This window comes from Rhineura floridana, chromosome 2 (genome assembly GCF_030035675.1).
Source record: "Rhineura floridana isolate rRhiFlo1 chromosome 2, rRhiFlo1.hap2, whole genome shotgun sequence".
NCBI classification, from domain to species: Eukaryota; Metazoa; Chordata; class Lepidosauria; order Squamata; family Rhineuridae; genus Rhineura; species Rhineura floridana.
The window spans coordinates 22,758,253-22,773,807 of NC_084481.1; the positions used below are offsets into that span (position 1 = coordinate 22,758,253).

The 15,555-nt window shown below is 43.4% G+C and overlaps 1 protein-coding gene across 3 annotated transcripts in view; it reads left to right on the forward strand.

Moving 5' to 3' along the window:
* The window catches only part of PGAP1 (post-GPI attachment to proteins inositol deacylase 1), a 67,976-nt gene extending 54,805 nt beyond the window's left edge, over window positions 1–13,171 (forward strand). For all 3 annotated transcript variants that reach the window (XM_061608159.1, XM_061608158.1, XM_061608157.1), the window contains 5 exons: window positions 594–729; window positions 1,899–1,949; window positions 2,517–2,740; window positions 10,243–10,347; window positions 12,348–13,171. In XM_061608159.1, coding sequence (XP_061464143.1) covers window positions 594–729; window positions 1,899–1,949; window positions 2,517–2,740; window positions 10,243–10,347; window positions 12,348–12,486 — 655 coding nt within the window. In that variant the 3' untranslated portion in view covers window positions 12,487–13,171. The remainder of the gene's footprint in view (window positions 1–593; window positions 730–1,898; window positions 1,950–2,516; window positions 2,741–10,242; window positions 10,348–12,347) is intronic.
* Window positions 13,172–15,555: the final 2,384 nt, after the last annotated feature.

Sequence of the window (15,555 nt, forward strand, 5' to 3'; positions counted from 1 at the left end):
GAGGAAGTCCCACTGCAAAACCCTGCACAGATGGGATGCAACACTTGAATATCTCCCATGGTTTGGAGCTATGTCAGCCTGCTTCGGTTGTATGCCCTCTTTGTATGATAGGATTCCCTCTTTCTTGGTAAGCTGCTGTATGTGAAGTGAGAAAACTATGGTTTGAGCACACCATAGCTTGCTCAGTTTCCATGTAGCAAGCTATGGTTGCCAAGAAACAGGATGAAAGAATTGACCAAAGTATGCTTTGCAGTTGGCCAGCAAATGAGGGTATCAGAAAAGTGAAATGAATTGACTCTCATAGTTATGGATGTTGCTAAATCTCCAGAGGCTGCTGCATTATGGATGCAGTGCTGGAGTGGAATTATCACCTTATGAACCTGAGACTAAAAGGATGGAAAACAAAAGCAGCTTTTAACCATGGTGCCTTCTAGGTTTAGACTGTCAAATCTATAGTGTGGGTTCTAAACTATGGTTACACACAAGCTATAGTTTGGCATAATTTATTATGCTTTATAACATGATTGATATTTCACCATTCAGGAACTGAAAACTTTTTTGTGTAAATAATTACAAATGTTTGCATTTGCTAGACCATCTGGACTTCCATCAGACAACAGTTTGATTACACGAAGAATGATCTGTGTAGCTGCTTCCATGGTTTTTCTTAGCTGGGCTACGTGTGGGGCATTGGCAATATTAATGACTTATTTTCATTACATCTTCAAGGTATTTAACTGCCAAATTACATACAGTAAATACAGTGTCTGAATATAGTATTGAAGCCTTTAAGCCATGGGGTGGTTTGGACAGTCTTCTTACAGGGTAGATGCTAAACATGATGGGGAACGAGAATGGAGAGAGTAAGATCGTGCATGTCCTGTCTCCCAAGTCATCCAGCCATCTCTGTGTTTGGTGCACATCTGCATACAACCCATGCATATAAAATCTGATATATTTTGCCCAAATTGCATGGTTGATTATCTTTGTGTATGATTCAGGCCTGCAGGCATGGAAGTTCATGCACATAGCCCTTATGTAAACATTACACCCACATTTATATGTCTAGTGGACCTGGAAGTGAGGCCAGGTGTGCCTGGTGAATGGGACATGAAGACACAATACCAAGATTCTATCATGCGTACCTTCGATGCATTGTGACATCTGTCCAACTGGCCCAAAATATGCATATTATAGGGAATTAATCAAACAGCTCAGATAGGCTTACTCTAAAATCTACTCTAAACTTGTTCTTTTATATAGTCAAAAAGATTTATTTCTATCTTTGATCAGGGATAGTCATTGTGGTGCCCTGCAGATGTTGACTCCTAACTCCCATCAGCTCCAGCCAGCATGGCCAATGATCAGTAATTGTGGGGTTGACACCACATTGGCTTCCCCTTCCTTAGATGTTTACAAATGTTCCTGGTGTATCTTACATAGACACCTTTAACATGGTAGAAAACAAAAGGAATGTTTTATTATTTGTGCTTAGAAACATTGGCATGGATCATAACTATCCAAGAGCAGAGCTCCACATAGAGTACTTGTGCTGGCAGAAGACAACAAGGGGATTTTTGACAATTCCTCTGCAATGCCCTGTGGTGCCAACTGAACATCTACTCCAGAGGGCTGGGGAGGGGATCCCTTCAGAGCTTTATGGGATTTGCCCTGGGGCTGGGATTTTGCCTTGTGGAGGCTGCCTTGGGCATGTAGAAGTGGCTTCCTACTGTACAAAAGCAGGCGTCGATCAAAGCCCATCATTCTCATATTGCTCTTCCCTCACAGTTTGAAATGATGGGAAGAAATTATCGTTTACTCTAAATAAAGTTTCTGTGATAAGTTGCAGTAATAAGACAATATGTTGCCGTTAACAAAAAGATGTTTGTTATTTACAGGTTATTAAGCTACATTCAAATGTCAGAACAGAGCTAAGTGTCCTTGATACGGTAAGTCTGTTAGGTGTTAGGTCTGTTTGTTACACCAGATTATTTTACCTTTTTTAAGTTCTTGGCATTTCAGGATTTAGCAGAATGCCTTTTTTTTTTTTTTAAGAAAACAAAAAATATCTCCTGTTGCTTACTGACAACAGAAGGTTGTTGCGCCAAACCTGAACCTGAGAGACCAGCATTGTGAGCAGACTGTGAGCCTGTCACCTAAGGGCGGCACGGGGGAGGGTTCTGCTGTAGTGGTGAAAAGAAGGCTTCTCTTGGGGTTTTATTGTTTCCCACCTCACCTTCCTGAGAGCTGTCTTCCCCTGATTGGCTTATTCACATAGAAATCCCTCTGCCTTTTGTCCCCTTGGTGTTTTGCCTTTTGTCTGGCTAACAAGCAGGCATACAGGCAGTTCTGGTGTGATCTCCTAGGGACCTGTTGTGGTGAAAGAGGCAGCATTGGGAAGGGAAGTGGCAATAAAATATCTTTGCCACATCGCTACTACCAAATTGTACTACTCAATACTTTTAACTTCACAATAAACTTTATCATCTTTTAATACATATATTTATATTTTATAGTCGCCAAAGAACTTTGAACAAAGTTCACTTTATTCCAAAAAAGAAGTGGGAAAGAACTGTGGATCAGTGGATGGCCTTTCAGATGCAGCAACATCAACTATCAGCACCACAGCCATTGACAGTATTGTAGATAGTATTAAGATGCATGTCACAGTCATCAATTTGCTCACATGGATTGCGCTGCTCAGTTGTCCATCTTTAATTTATTGGCTAAATAATCTCAGGTAACCTCCAGAACTTGCAGGTTTTATACAATTTTCCATGATGTATTGCTTCTAACTCAGCTACTCTCTCAAAGGGCATTGGTTTTAAAAATGGGGAAGTTTATAACAGCATTCATATATGAACTTTGTGTCATCAGAAGACATCAGGCAGGAATGGAGTCTATAGGTCACGGATCGTCAACCCGACATCTGTGGGCACCACTGCACTCACCAGTACCTCCTGTGGCACCTGCAAAGTTCTCAGTAAATATCCCCTCAAAAATGCACAAGATGACAGGGTATGCCTGCACTGTTTTGTGTTCCTGTTTCTTCTGCTTTTTTAGATGTGGCAGCCATTCTCCCATGCAAGTAAGATGACCTCAGGTGGGTAATGAGCTCCACCTAGTGGTTGAAGGCAGAAAGACACTGGTTGCTGTTTTCTGAATCTTCTGGATTTTCCTTGGCTGTATCAGTTCTTTCTGCCTTCACTAGAGTGGTTGCTTCACGTGCTCTCTGCTATCACTTCAACAGGTTCAGACCTATATTACTGCTCTAGGTTGATTCATTCTTCTCAGGGTTCCCTTACATCTTAACTTTTTCCATCCCTTTTTTTTTCTTCCTTTGCAGCATTTGTTTGCCTTTCCTAGCTGTCCTCCTTTCTTGTGGTGCTGTATTTTTTATGTTTCAGTTATAAGAGTGGCTTCTGAATTCATGCTGTTTTTAAACTCTGTTGCTTAAGCGGCTCCTGCTTGTCAGTGGCTTGCCTGCCCATCATTTTAAGTCTCCTTTTTTCATACAGCTTATCAGCAACCGCTCTGCTCGCCATTTCGGATCACCGTTTCAAGCACTTCCCTGTCCCCATAAGCCCCGCAAGTGATAAGCCCGTCAACAAGCAGGTCTGCCATGCTCTCGGGCTGTGGGGAATGATAAGGTGAAATCTGTTGAGCCTGTTGGAAAATTCAAGCTGCTCCCGCCACCAATTATGGCCCATATTAATTTTCCCAATGCACAGCAGATCTTGGGCAATTATCCCCAAGTTATTTCTGTGGCAATGTCTACTGATGTGGGCCAGGTGATGTTACAGGCAGCGTTACAGCAACTTTCACCACTAGCTTGCAAGGAAGCAGGGCGGGGCTTTCAATGGGGCCCTATCTTTTTCCCTCCCCAGGGCATGAAAACGCTGCAGAGGAGGAGCTGGGACAGTTTTAATGGTTCTGTCAGTAATGAAGGTGCTCAGAGAGCTGTGCGCAGAATCATCAGGGCTGAAGATCAGTTGTCTGATGATGAGAGAGGTCAGACTCTGCATTCAATTTTTTCTGTTCAGTCTTCACCCAGGGACATTGTGGGGTTTTTGGATGCTCCAACAACCCAGGCCTAATGTCATACCACCACAACTCAGGCCCAGTTCCTCTACCAAGGGATACAGGCTAGTGGGCAGGTTACTGTTATTAGAGTGCAGTATTAAGGTCTCCATTCAGCCATGTATGCCTCTGTACCTGCAGTTTCTGCTACAGTGGGTCACCCACAGGTCATCCAGTCTGATCCTGCTGCATTGCCATCACTATAGTTGCACGCCCAAATGCTTCAGTATTTAAGGAAAGTCTTAAAAACAGCCTTTCCAAAGACAGTCACAACATTTGGAATTGCACAGCTGCCTGAGTCCCAGGTAGGTGCTGCCTGTAATACTCAGCAGAGTGCTTACCTGTTTACTCTATGGCAAATCTGCCAATGCAGCCGTTCACAACACCAGATTCCTACAATGTTCATAGGAGGTTGGCATTTTTTTCTGTCTCTGCCTGCAGCAGGGAACATACTGGACAGACGATGGCAGGTCCAGATCCTTTTAGCCCTGATTCTGGTTTGATCATCTTGGATGAACAGGAATGGAGTGGCACATCAGAATCTGAAGAGGTAATGTCCAGCTGCCTTTTTCAGGAGTCCTCTATTTCCCTTACTGAGTAAAATGATGGAAGCTTTCGACTTGGCAAATAAAAGAGACCCTGCCAGTACCGTCTTCCTCCAGGGTTGCTACTATGTGTCCAGATCACCTCCCAAACTCCACAGTGGTGAAGCTTCCTTTCCTGCTGCCTAAGATACTTAAATCTGAGTTCAACATCCCACAGCAACAGTTCTGGCGGAGCAGTTAACGGATAAACTTCAGATGGATATTCCTGAAGGGGGGCTACTGAACCCATCTTTGAACCCAAAGAATTCTGAGGCGGTGATGGAGCGGAAAATGGATGGAGGTCTATGAAGTGTGCAGGATGCCAGTGCCTTATCATGCAGGGCAGGGGTGGTGGCCTCTGCTTTTAACAGAGCTTCCTTGTTGTGCCTGGAAGACTTATTGGATACCTCCCCATTGGACATAGCAAGGTACCGGAAGTCACTCCTTTATGAGGGCAGCGGCATTATGGCTGACACCTCCATAGTTGCTATGCAGTTTGCAGCAGGGGCTTTCAGGGCAGGAGGGTTCACAAGGAGGTCTCTTTGGCTATGCCATTGGGAGACAGGTGCTTCAGCATGCACTAACGGCATCAGAGCCCTACATCAGAGGGAAGCTTTCAGAGAAACAACTTTAGACAAGGTGTTGGTCGAATCTAGAGAAAAGAAGGCCATGCCATCATCTTGGAAAAAGGAGGATGGGTGGAATTTTTGAAATACCTTTCATCTATACTTACTGATTCAGTCCTTTCAGGGTTCAAGACCTGTGCGAAAAGAAAGGGATGGATGCTCCAACCATCCATTTTGGTACTGTAAACTTGTTAGCAACAGGGTGTCGGTTCTTGCTTTGGATCCAATTCTTCCTGTGGAGGCAAGCAGCTCTTCTGACTATCCTCTTCCCCTGGTAGGGGGACGTCTGAAGAATTTTGCGGAAAAATGGAACAACATAAGCTTTGTGGAAAAATGGAGTACCCTCCCCTTGGTCCTCAGACCCACTCAAAGCAGCCAGGTTCCAGGAGGCCATCCATCATTTGCTACGTATATCTGCAATAGAGCTGGTTCTGCCCGAGGAGAGGTTCCAGGGTATGTACTCGTTTCTGCTTACGATGCCCAACAAACATGGTTTGTTCAGAGCAATATTGGATTAAAGTTCCTGAACAGCCACATCAGGTGTCGTAAATTTTGGATGGAGATATTCTTGTCCATCAAGGAGGCTCTGAAGCAAGGGGAATTTCTTTCCTCCGTAGACCTCAAAAGATGCTTGGCATTTTCCCATCTTCTACTACACAGGCAGCATCTCAGGTTTGCAGTCAAGGAGTCGCACTTTCAGTACAAGGCCATGCCCTTTGGTCTGTCATCGGCTCCCAAAGTCATGGCTGCCCTGGTGGCCTATCTCAGGCTGCAGGGGGCATAAGTATATACTTACTTGGACGACCTGCCAATTTGATCGCCATCCTTACTGAAGGCATGGGAGGACGTCCAAATGACATTAGCCTGTGTTAAGGATCATGGGTTTCTTGTCAACCAACAAAAGAGTCACCTGCACCCTTCTTGGAGAATACAATATCTGGGGGCTCTCTTGGACACCGAAAAGGGAATCTTGTCACTGTCTCCAGAAAGGATTCAAAAGATTCTTCTGGCAGCCCATTTCCCATTCTGTTCTGATGATGTCCTTAGTGGTCTCATGGAGCTAGCGGAGTTGCTTGGCCTCATGATCTTGGTGATACAGACAACTCCATGGGCGAGGTACCACTCTCGACCCGTGCAGTGGACGCTTCTCCCCTTCCAAAGGAATATAGCTTCTCAACATTACTGATGGGTGTTTGTCTCAGCAGGTGCGTGGATTTCTGCTTTGGTGGAAACATGAGCCCAGCGTTTAAGGGGAGTGAAAGTGATAGTAGCCACAGATGGTATTCTGTCAGGATGGGTGGCCATATGCGAAGGCCATATGGTTCAAGGAGTTTGGTCACAGGAGGAAGCTTTTCCTCCATCAAGGTTCACGTGAATCGTCAAGGAGGTGTGAGATCCAAGAATCTACAGGCAGAGGCAACAATCGTTCTCGACTGGGCGGAAAACCATTTGGACTCCCTTGGGGCAGAATACTTAAGACATGCAGGCAGAGTGGTTGAGTTGGGAGCAGGTTCACAACAGGGAATGAAGGTTATAGACAAGGATATTGTTGCGTGCCTCCCCCAATCTCCGAGCGGTGAGATTTCGGGGGTCCCTGCGCTTTTCCAGGGTTTGGTTTCCTTTGGGAAGAAGGTCAGCGGAGACTGCGGTGTCTTTATGAAATATGGTTTGTTTATTTACACACATTCCAACCTGAGCTCAAGGATGGAGGGGTTCAGTGCACCAGCAGTCCGATATCCAGCTTTTCCATCTGGGTTGCAGGAGGCACCCCAAAAGCCCAAAAGCTAGTCTCTGCCCTGCCTTCCAGTTCCCAGCAGTCCTCTAGACACACTAAAACTGCAAACACACTTCTGCTAGCTCCCAGGAGTGGGGGGGAGGCTCTCCTGTAGAGTTTAAATGACAAAAGGTCTTCCTGGCCCATTCACCGTTGCTAGGCAACTGATCGGCCCATTATCTTACCTGGCCAATCTGTTTGGTTAACAAAATACTCATTTGGCCAGCAGAGAGTTCCTCATTCCAAGGCACAGGATTCCAAATCAGAGGCTGGAAAGGGGACCCACAGAAATCATCCATCCCAACCCCCATGCTCATAACACTATTAAGCAAGTTCAAAGTGTGCTTTGAAAAGGTCTCTGTGGATCTGTTCACTTCTCACCTCAATCATCAGGTAGAAAAGTTTTTCTCCCGATATGAAGTAGTAGCAGCAGAGTCAACAGATGTGCTACTCTTGCCATGGCCTCCAGCAGGTCTTTTGTACGCCTTCCCACTCTTTCTGGTTCTGTCCAGAGGACTCAGAAAAGTCCAAGAAGAGAGGGTGAGGGTTCTGTGGGTACCTACTTTTTGGCCTCATCACCAATGGTTTTCTGAAATTTTTGCTCTGACCAATCCTCCGTGGCATCTTCCTCTAAGAAAAGATTGGTTTCCCCAGGAGCGACTTCATCATCCAGATCCAGCATAGCTAGATCTTCACGCCTGGATGTTGAATGGCAACGTCTAGTCAAGGTAGGACTGTCAGAGACAACGGTGGACACCATGATGGCATCACAATGTCCTACTATTAGCCTTTATAAAGGCACATTGGGTTTTTCCTCTGCTTGGTATGTGAAAAGGGAGCATCCAACCCAGCAGGGCAGGCATCAAGGACATCCTGGCTTACTTGCAAGTTGGCCTTGCCTTTGGTCTTAGACCCAGCATGCTTCACTGCCAGGCTTCTGCCTTATCATTGATCTTGCCGCTATCTCCAGAAAAGCCTTCGGGCCATTCTTGTAATGCTTCTTGCGATGAGCAACCATTACATCACCATCAGTTCAGCATTGTTTTCCATCCTGGGACTTATATGAAGTTTTGAAGGCACTTCAGAAGCTGCCTTTTGAGCCTCTAAAATCTGTTTCTCTCCCTAGTTGTCCTTTAAAGTTCTATTTCTGGTCACCTCACCTCACAGAGTCTCAGAACTCAGTTCCCCTTTGGTAGACAAGCACTTCTGTACCTTTCACAAGGACAGGGTGATTCTACATACTGTTCCTTCATTTCACCCTAAAATTCTTTCCTCTTTTTACTGCCGACAGGAACTGATCCTTCTTTCCTTTTGTCCTTCCCCTGTCCGTCCTACTGAGAAAGCCTGGCATGCGTTGGATGTTAGGAGGGCACATAGCCCGGACAAAGCCTTTCTGTCTAATACTTTTTGTTTATCTCTTTCCATTCTTCATTAGGGAAGAAAGTTTCGCCTTCAGCGCTATTATGTTGACTTAAGGCCTGCATAGCATTGGGGTATACTTCCTTGAGTCTCCCTCTACCAGCAAGGGTTATGGCACATTCCACTAATGCCACTGCAACTTTGGCTGCATTTGCACTTAATGATCCTCTGAATGAAGTATGCAGAGCAGCTATATAGGCCACTCCTAATACCTTTATTAAGCACTACAGGATTGATTTGTTCACCTCTGCGGAGGTGGCCTTTGAAAGGAGGGTGCTTCAGCACAATCCTCCAGTACATTAGGCAGCCTGGCTATACTTTTCCTGCCCTACATGGGTCAGCTTGGGTACGTCCCATCTGAGGTCATCTTACATGCACAGGAGAAGGGACCTGAAACAGCCTTCTTCATACATGTAAAGATTACTTCAGGGCCACTCCCTTTTGCAGGATGGGCTGCTGGGTTTTTTGTTCATTGTCTGCTTCTTCATTATATTTACTGCAGAGAATGCATCTGGCAGAGTCTCTTTGTGGACATAGTCATTGATTGTTTTTATGTGTGTTTTCTGGCTTGTCATTGGAGAACTGATTGATAGAGCCAAGGGAAGTCCAGAGGATTCAGAAAACATCAATCAGCGTCTTTGTGCCTTCAACCACTAGTTGGAGCTCATTAGCCACCTGAGGTCATCTTTACATGCACATAGAAGGCCTTTTCACAGTTAAGACCAAAGGTCCCTTTTGTGTTACACAGATGCCATTTTGCAGTATGCCATATGCCCCACAGCAGCCATTTTGTGAGTGGTGTCTGTGCGCTTTCTCAAAATTCCAAATGTGCCCACTGATTCCCTTTATAGGTAAAAAGTGCAAAGCATATGTGAACGTTTGAAGCAAGTATAGTGCTAACAGCAAAATGATTGGGAACTGGGGAAGGAAGTAAATGTACTTTGAACGGGGGGGGGGGTCTGCCTTCAGAAGTGGTTGTACTAGTCTTTGATTGCAATCCCTCCTATGTGTACTTAACCTGGGAGTCATTCCTATTGAAGTCAATGGGGCTTACTTCTGACTAGACATGTATACGAATGCACTGTCCATGTCATTATTTTTAAAAGGTATTTCTAGAATATGGAAGTTGTATGTGGCAGGCACCAGAGCTACGCCCAGACTGTGCGTGCTTTGGAGCCTGTAAGATAGGTGTAACTTGTCCATGAAAGCTTTCTCAGGTTCTTATTAGAAACAAGGGGATTGCATTTGTGGCTGGCTAATGGAGGGAAATGAAAATCACTGTGAAAATGCACAATCATACTGTGAAAAACCTTGGAGTTCTTATAAATCTTGATATGAACTGAGAAATAATTTTCTTTTTTCTCTGAAAGCTGATTCTTGGGGTAATATTGAGAGCTAGCAGACTGCCCTAAAGACCTTTTGGACCCTATAGAGGCAGCTTTATGCCACTTCTAGTACCTCTTGTTTTTCTGGATACCAGCCTCTAAGTGGCTTTTTGTGCTAAAAAACATTTCATTATGGGATTAGAATGGCATCTGGCCTGCCATCTTGTACCATATTGCATAGTTTTTCCTGTTCCTTCCCCTGCCCCGAAATCTACTTTTGCTTGTGTGATCCGATACTGGTGTATTCTCAGCCACCTGTTTTAGTTCATTTACAGTATTCTATTGCTGCTACTTTGAAAATCACTTGCAAAATTTACTTTTGAACACAGTTATTTACAAAGCACCTGTTTCGTTCTTTTTTTTCCCCCCGATAGGTACCATATCAGACTTGATCCTGATCCATGTAGATCTGTTGCTTTTTTCCTCACACCCATTTTGGGGATACTCATGAATGCAAGTACTCCTAAAGTTAAAACAAGGTACATTCGTTCATTATCTCCATTTGTCGGTTTTGCTATTTTATGTTGTCGTGCTGTTTTCTTATTCTCTGCTCTTCAGTGAACTTGATCTAAATATGCCCTTTCATAAATAGGAGGATCCTTCAGTTTGCAGAAGGGCTTAGATTCAGCAGAGAAAGGCTTCTGGAAATGGAAGTAGGGGAAGTTTGCTGATTTCCCCTTGCCATCCCCACACCACCTCCCGTGTTGTTATGGAGTGTCCCCTAACTCTTCTTAGCAGATTTTTTGGGAGGAAGGAAGAGCAGAAACCTGAGAGTTCCCCGTTAAGATCATAACTCTGCTCACAGAACTCTGGATCCAGTCTAGTGTTGTTTATGATTAAAAATGATTTATGTGGTACAATAGTAGAGTTGGGATTGGATCATGAAGACCTGAGCTCAAGTTACATTTTACCTGTGGAGCCATTATATGGTAATTTCAGAGTCAGTTGTCCTATTTCTAAACAGAGTTGTTTTCAGGTTGAATACTAGCATACACCACCTGGCTAGTTAAAAACACCTTATAATTGGTAAATTTAAAAAGTAGCTCATCCAATTCCCTTTTATTACTGAAATGTTTCAGATCTTTGTGTGGCTTTTCAAACTACTACTTGTAATGTTAATGCCAGTCATACCAAGCAGGCTTTTCTACTTCAAGCCCAACCATTGTTTTGTTATTAAAAACCAATTCTGTAATTCAGTTCAGGGGGACCATGTCATTTGTATTTAGCTTTATGCTGTTAGCTGAATTTTTCTGCTCTTTCTAGTGTGTTGGAATGCTGTTACCCAACAGCTTTCCTATACATTTATTACAGATATTTAAGAAGCTGCATTTCTGCATCTGGGTGTGTATCTCAACATACTAGACCCTTAGTCCAGCTAGCCCCTATGAATTATAGTAGTGCTTCATCCATAGGCCTGCATGACATCTGCGAGTTTGTATGTCATGTTCAATGTATTTAGGCCCATTCTGTGCCATGACTATTTTGCACATGATGGAAAGTCAAACTATGGCTTACCATGAACAATCAAGTGTACTAGGTCCCAGAGGGGGGGGAAATCATGGCCACTTCATCCCCCCCCCCAATCCTTCTGCTGCCACACCAGCCAGAGCTATGCCATAGGTTGGCTTCGTGTTACATGCAAACCTGAACTTGTGGTTTGCTATTCTAAGCAAACCACAAGTGGTAAATCAAGAACAAACAATGGTTGCAATTTGTCATTTGTGTGGAGTGAGACAAATTACAAGCCCAGGCTCACACATAATGCTAAGCTAAACCATGGCTTAGCTCTGGGCAGTGTGGCAACAGCAGGAGTGAGGTAGGAGTGGAGCACCCTTTATTTTCTTTCTGGGCACCAGCATGCTTGCTTGTTAATGGTAAGCTGTAGTTTGGCTTACAATTACACACAGTCTAGGCCCATGATCCCCCACACACCCCATTTCAGGGGTGATGATGATCCAAATCAACCCTTCCCATATCAAAGCCCTGTTCAAATGTGGCTCCAACACTGAAATGCCAGGTGAGGTTTTGCCAAAAGGTTGGGTGGTGCAATGCCAGTCTTCATGCAAAATCTACAAGTGCTAGATACTCCATGGCAGCCTTTCCCAACCAGTGTGCCTCCAGATGTTGTTGGACCACAATTCCCATCTTTGCTGACCATTGGCAATGCTGGCTGAGGCTGATGGGAGTTGATAGATAACTTTATTACGGTCACAGACCAGCAATCAAACATACATTTTTTAAAAGAACTAAGTTAGATTAAAAGAAAGATTCTGTCTATAACCGATTCTAAATTTTATAAAATCTGTGGGGTTGTCAATATTCTTCTGCAGAGATGGGAGTTGTGGTCCAACAACATCTGGAGGCACACTGGTTGGGAAAGGCTGCTCCGTGGTACTTCCTCAGAAACATCTGCACTGTTTATATGCCATACATCTTGTGGGTAATAGCAGAATTGTTTTATCTTTTTTTCTCTTTACAGTAAACTGTTGAAGATCGCAGTACATCTTCCACTTCCTTTGTCTGTTGCTGTTGTGGTGTTCGCACCAATGCACTTATACAGAGTGTCATACCTCATAATCATTCCTCTTTTTCTTCATGCGTTATGCTGCATTGTGTAAAACTTTAGTTTACCAAAGCACTGGACCCACCGGCAAGATGTGTGGGAATCTGAATAAAAGACAATCTGGGACAAAATTATAATACCATGAACATTAATCTTCTGTTAATAGCAGAAGTGAAAACAGTGTTGGGTACACAGGATGTTGTGAGAGTGATTCCATTGGAAAACATTGGATTTTGTACTTTACTGTTTGTCTTTTTATAGTTGTAGAAATTTATAATTCAGGTGACACAGCATTTTTAATCTGCCTCTAACACTGGTGACAGACATGACTGCTTTATTTCCTTGGTGTTGGAGCAGAGTTTTTATTTTGTTTTTCAGGAAATGTGCATTTACATATCCCATACGCTGTTCAGAATGAAGCACATTAACTGTTGTCAACAAATGACTGAAAGCAAACTGTCTCAAACTCAAAAGCCAATGAGACAATCCAAAAGTTTCTAACCCTTTATAGGCAGCTGTCATAGCTTTTGTCCTTCCTTGGGTCTATACTAAGCTATAAACCTGTTGCTGTTAGACTGTTGGTGACAAATCCAAAGCTATTTCACAGCCTGAAAATGTTCGAGATCAATGAAAGTGGTGGCGGTCAGTACATCAGTGTATATTCAACGTAACATAATTTGCTAAGTATACCAGCAGATGCCTATGGTTTTTGTACTATTAAACTGCAAATCTGAAGCTCAGGGCAGATTCTCAGGTGACTATTTCTATACAGAGAAATTCATGCTAGTGCATATGGAAGCATATAGAAAGTGGCATGGATACATACTTGGGCAATACCTTGCTCTGGGAATAACATACCCATATGAGCTTCCCAATATCTACATACGTTCAAGACCAAAATATATATTTGTGCAACTGTTTAAATATAAGGGTTTTGGTAAGGCACTTCTGGCTAGAGTCATTCAAATGTCCAGGAGTTGTTTTCCACATATAAACTGGTTTCTTGAGAGCAGTGAAATCTCATACCATTTAAGCAACCTGTCTCCCTCTATATCATATCAAAATCAAATCAAATAACTTTATTACGGTCATAGACCAGCAAGCAAATATACATGTTTAAAATAAACAAGTTGCATTAAAAAATTTCTGACAGACTCTATCTAGGACCAGGTCAAGTTTTATATAGACTGAGGGGTTATCAATGTTCTTCTGCAGAGAATGGCGGCAGCACAAAAGCTGGCTACCTTCACTGATACTTGGGGAGTTTTATCAGAAAGAAGGTATTCCACATAAAATGCCTCATCTCTGCCAGGAATATTTTGTAAAATTGGGGTAATTAAAACGGATCGGTGATTGCGATAAAATGAACAATACAATAAAACATGGCCTACAGTCTCTACAGCCCCCTTCTCACAGGGGCATGTCCGCTCAGCGTAAGGAATTTTTTTAAACCTGCCATCCAACAGCGCCGAGGGCAAGATGTTAAACTTGGCTAACGTAATCGCTTTCCTAAATTTGGGGGTGGTCAGGGTGTCTAAGTAGTGAGCGGGAAGAAATGGCCTTGTGTTGGACCTAACGTCAGGATAGGATGCTGCCGAAGCTAAATGGCTTTGAAATTCCATATTGAAGATTTGTTGCAGGATGCACAGTTTTGCTTTGGGATAACCTAGCGCAGGAATCATAGATGGAGAAAACCCTAAGCTTAATAATTTAGTGGTTAGGACTTTTCCCACTTTGACTGAAAGGCGTCAGTTAATGTATAAGGAGCCAATCCCACGGGGGCAAACAACATTTTTAGCCAAAATTTAAATTTACATGTCCATATACGGGCTTCTATCGTAGTGAGCCCAAATTCTAGCCATAAAATAGGGTTGGGGACACAGGATGGAGTGCCAAGGATAGCTCTCAGAAACTTGGTTTGAATGATTTCAAAAGGGGCATAGTTATCATAAACACTTATTTGTGAGCCATATAGCATCTGGGTGATGGCTTTAGCAGTAAAGACCTGTATGGCTGCTGGGATGAACTGACCCCCTCTAGAGTAATAAAAGGAAAGGAGCACCTTTGCACTCTTCTGGGCATTGGCGGTGACTTTTTTGCATGGATTCACCAAGTTCCTGATGAGTGCAGTGTCACACCTAAATATCTGAAAGATGTTACCTGCTCTATACGTTGCCCATTTATTAGCCAACGGTGCTTTATCCTCTTCCGGGGAAAAATAATTTTTGATTTATCGTAGTTAATTACCAGGAATTCTTTTTTACAATAACTACCAAGGGCACTAAGCAAACGTCTCAGCCCAATACGTATCATTGACAAAAGAACCAAGTCATCAGCATATAGAAAAATGGACAAAGGCCACTTTGACAATCTGGGTTGATGAAAACGGGTCGAAGTCAGACTATTAACCAAAGAATTAATATAAAAGTTAAACAGTGTGGGGGCTAGAATGCACCCCTGTTTAACCCCCATACAGGTGGAAATAGGGTTAGATAAATGGCCGGCGCTATTACACCTTACACGTAAGTAGGTATTTTCATATAAATAGCGTATAAGTGTTAATAAGCGTCTATCGATATTAGTGGCCTCAAATTTCTCCCGGAGTCTTGTCTCTTGCGATCAGGTCAAAAGCTGATTTAAAGTCAATGAAGGCTGAGTACAAGGCTCCCCCAGATTTGGCCGTATATTTCTGCATGAGATGTTGAATAACAAGTCCATGATCCATGGTGGAACAATCCGTTCTGAAACCCGCCTGCTCGTCAGCGAGAATATTTTCTTGTTCCAGCCAAGCTTGCAGTTTCTCGAGTAGATGGGTGGCATACATCTTACTAACAATATTTAGCAGACTGATGGGTCTATAGTTGGCAGGGTCAGACCACCATGATCTTTATTTTTACTGTATTCAGCTTGTTTTCCTTCATCCACAACAAAAATGCCCCCACACAGCCACTCAGCCTAAAATCTGGTTTCATGTAAACATTAAAACAAATGGACCCCTGAAGTATTTGGTAAGGTAACATGTTGTTGATAAGCTACTCAATGCCATACTGCTATTCGGAATCACCTTAAAGCAGAACTGTGCACTTCCACTTCATCTCTTAAAATGAGTCGTCAGTGGCTGTAT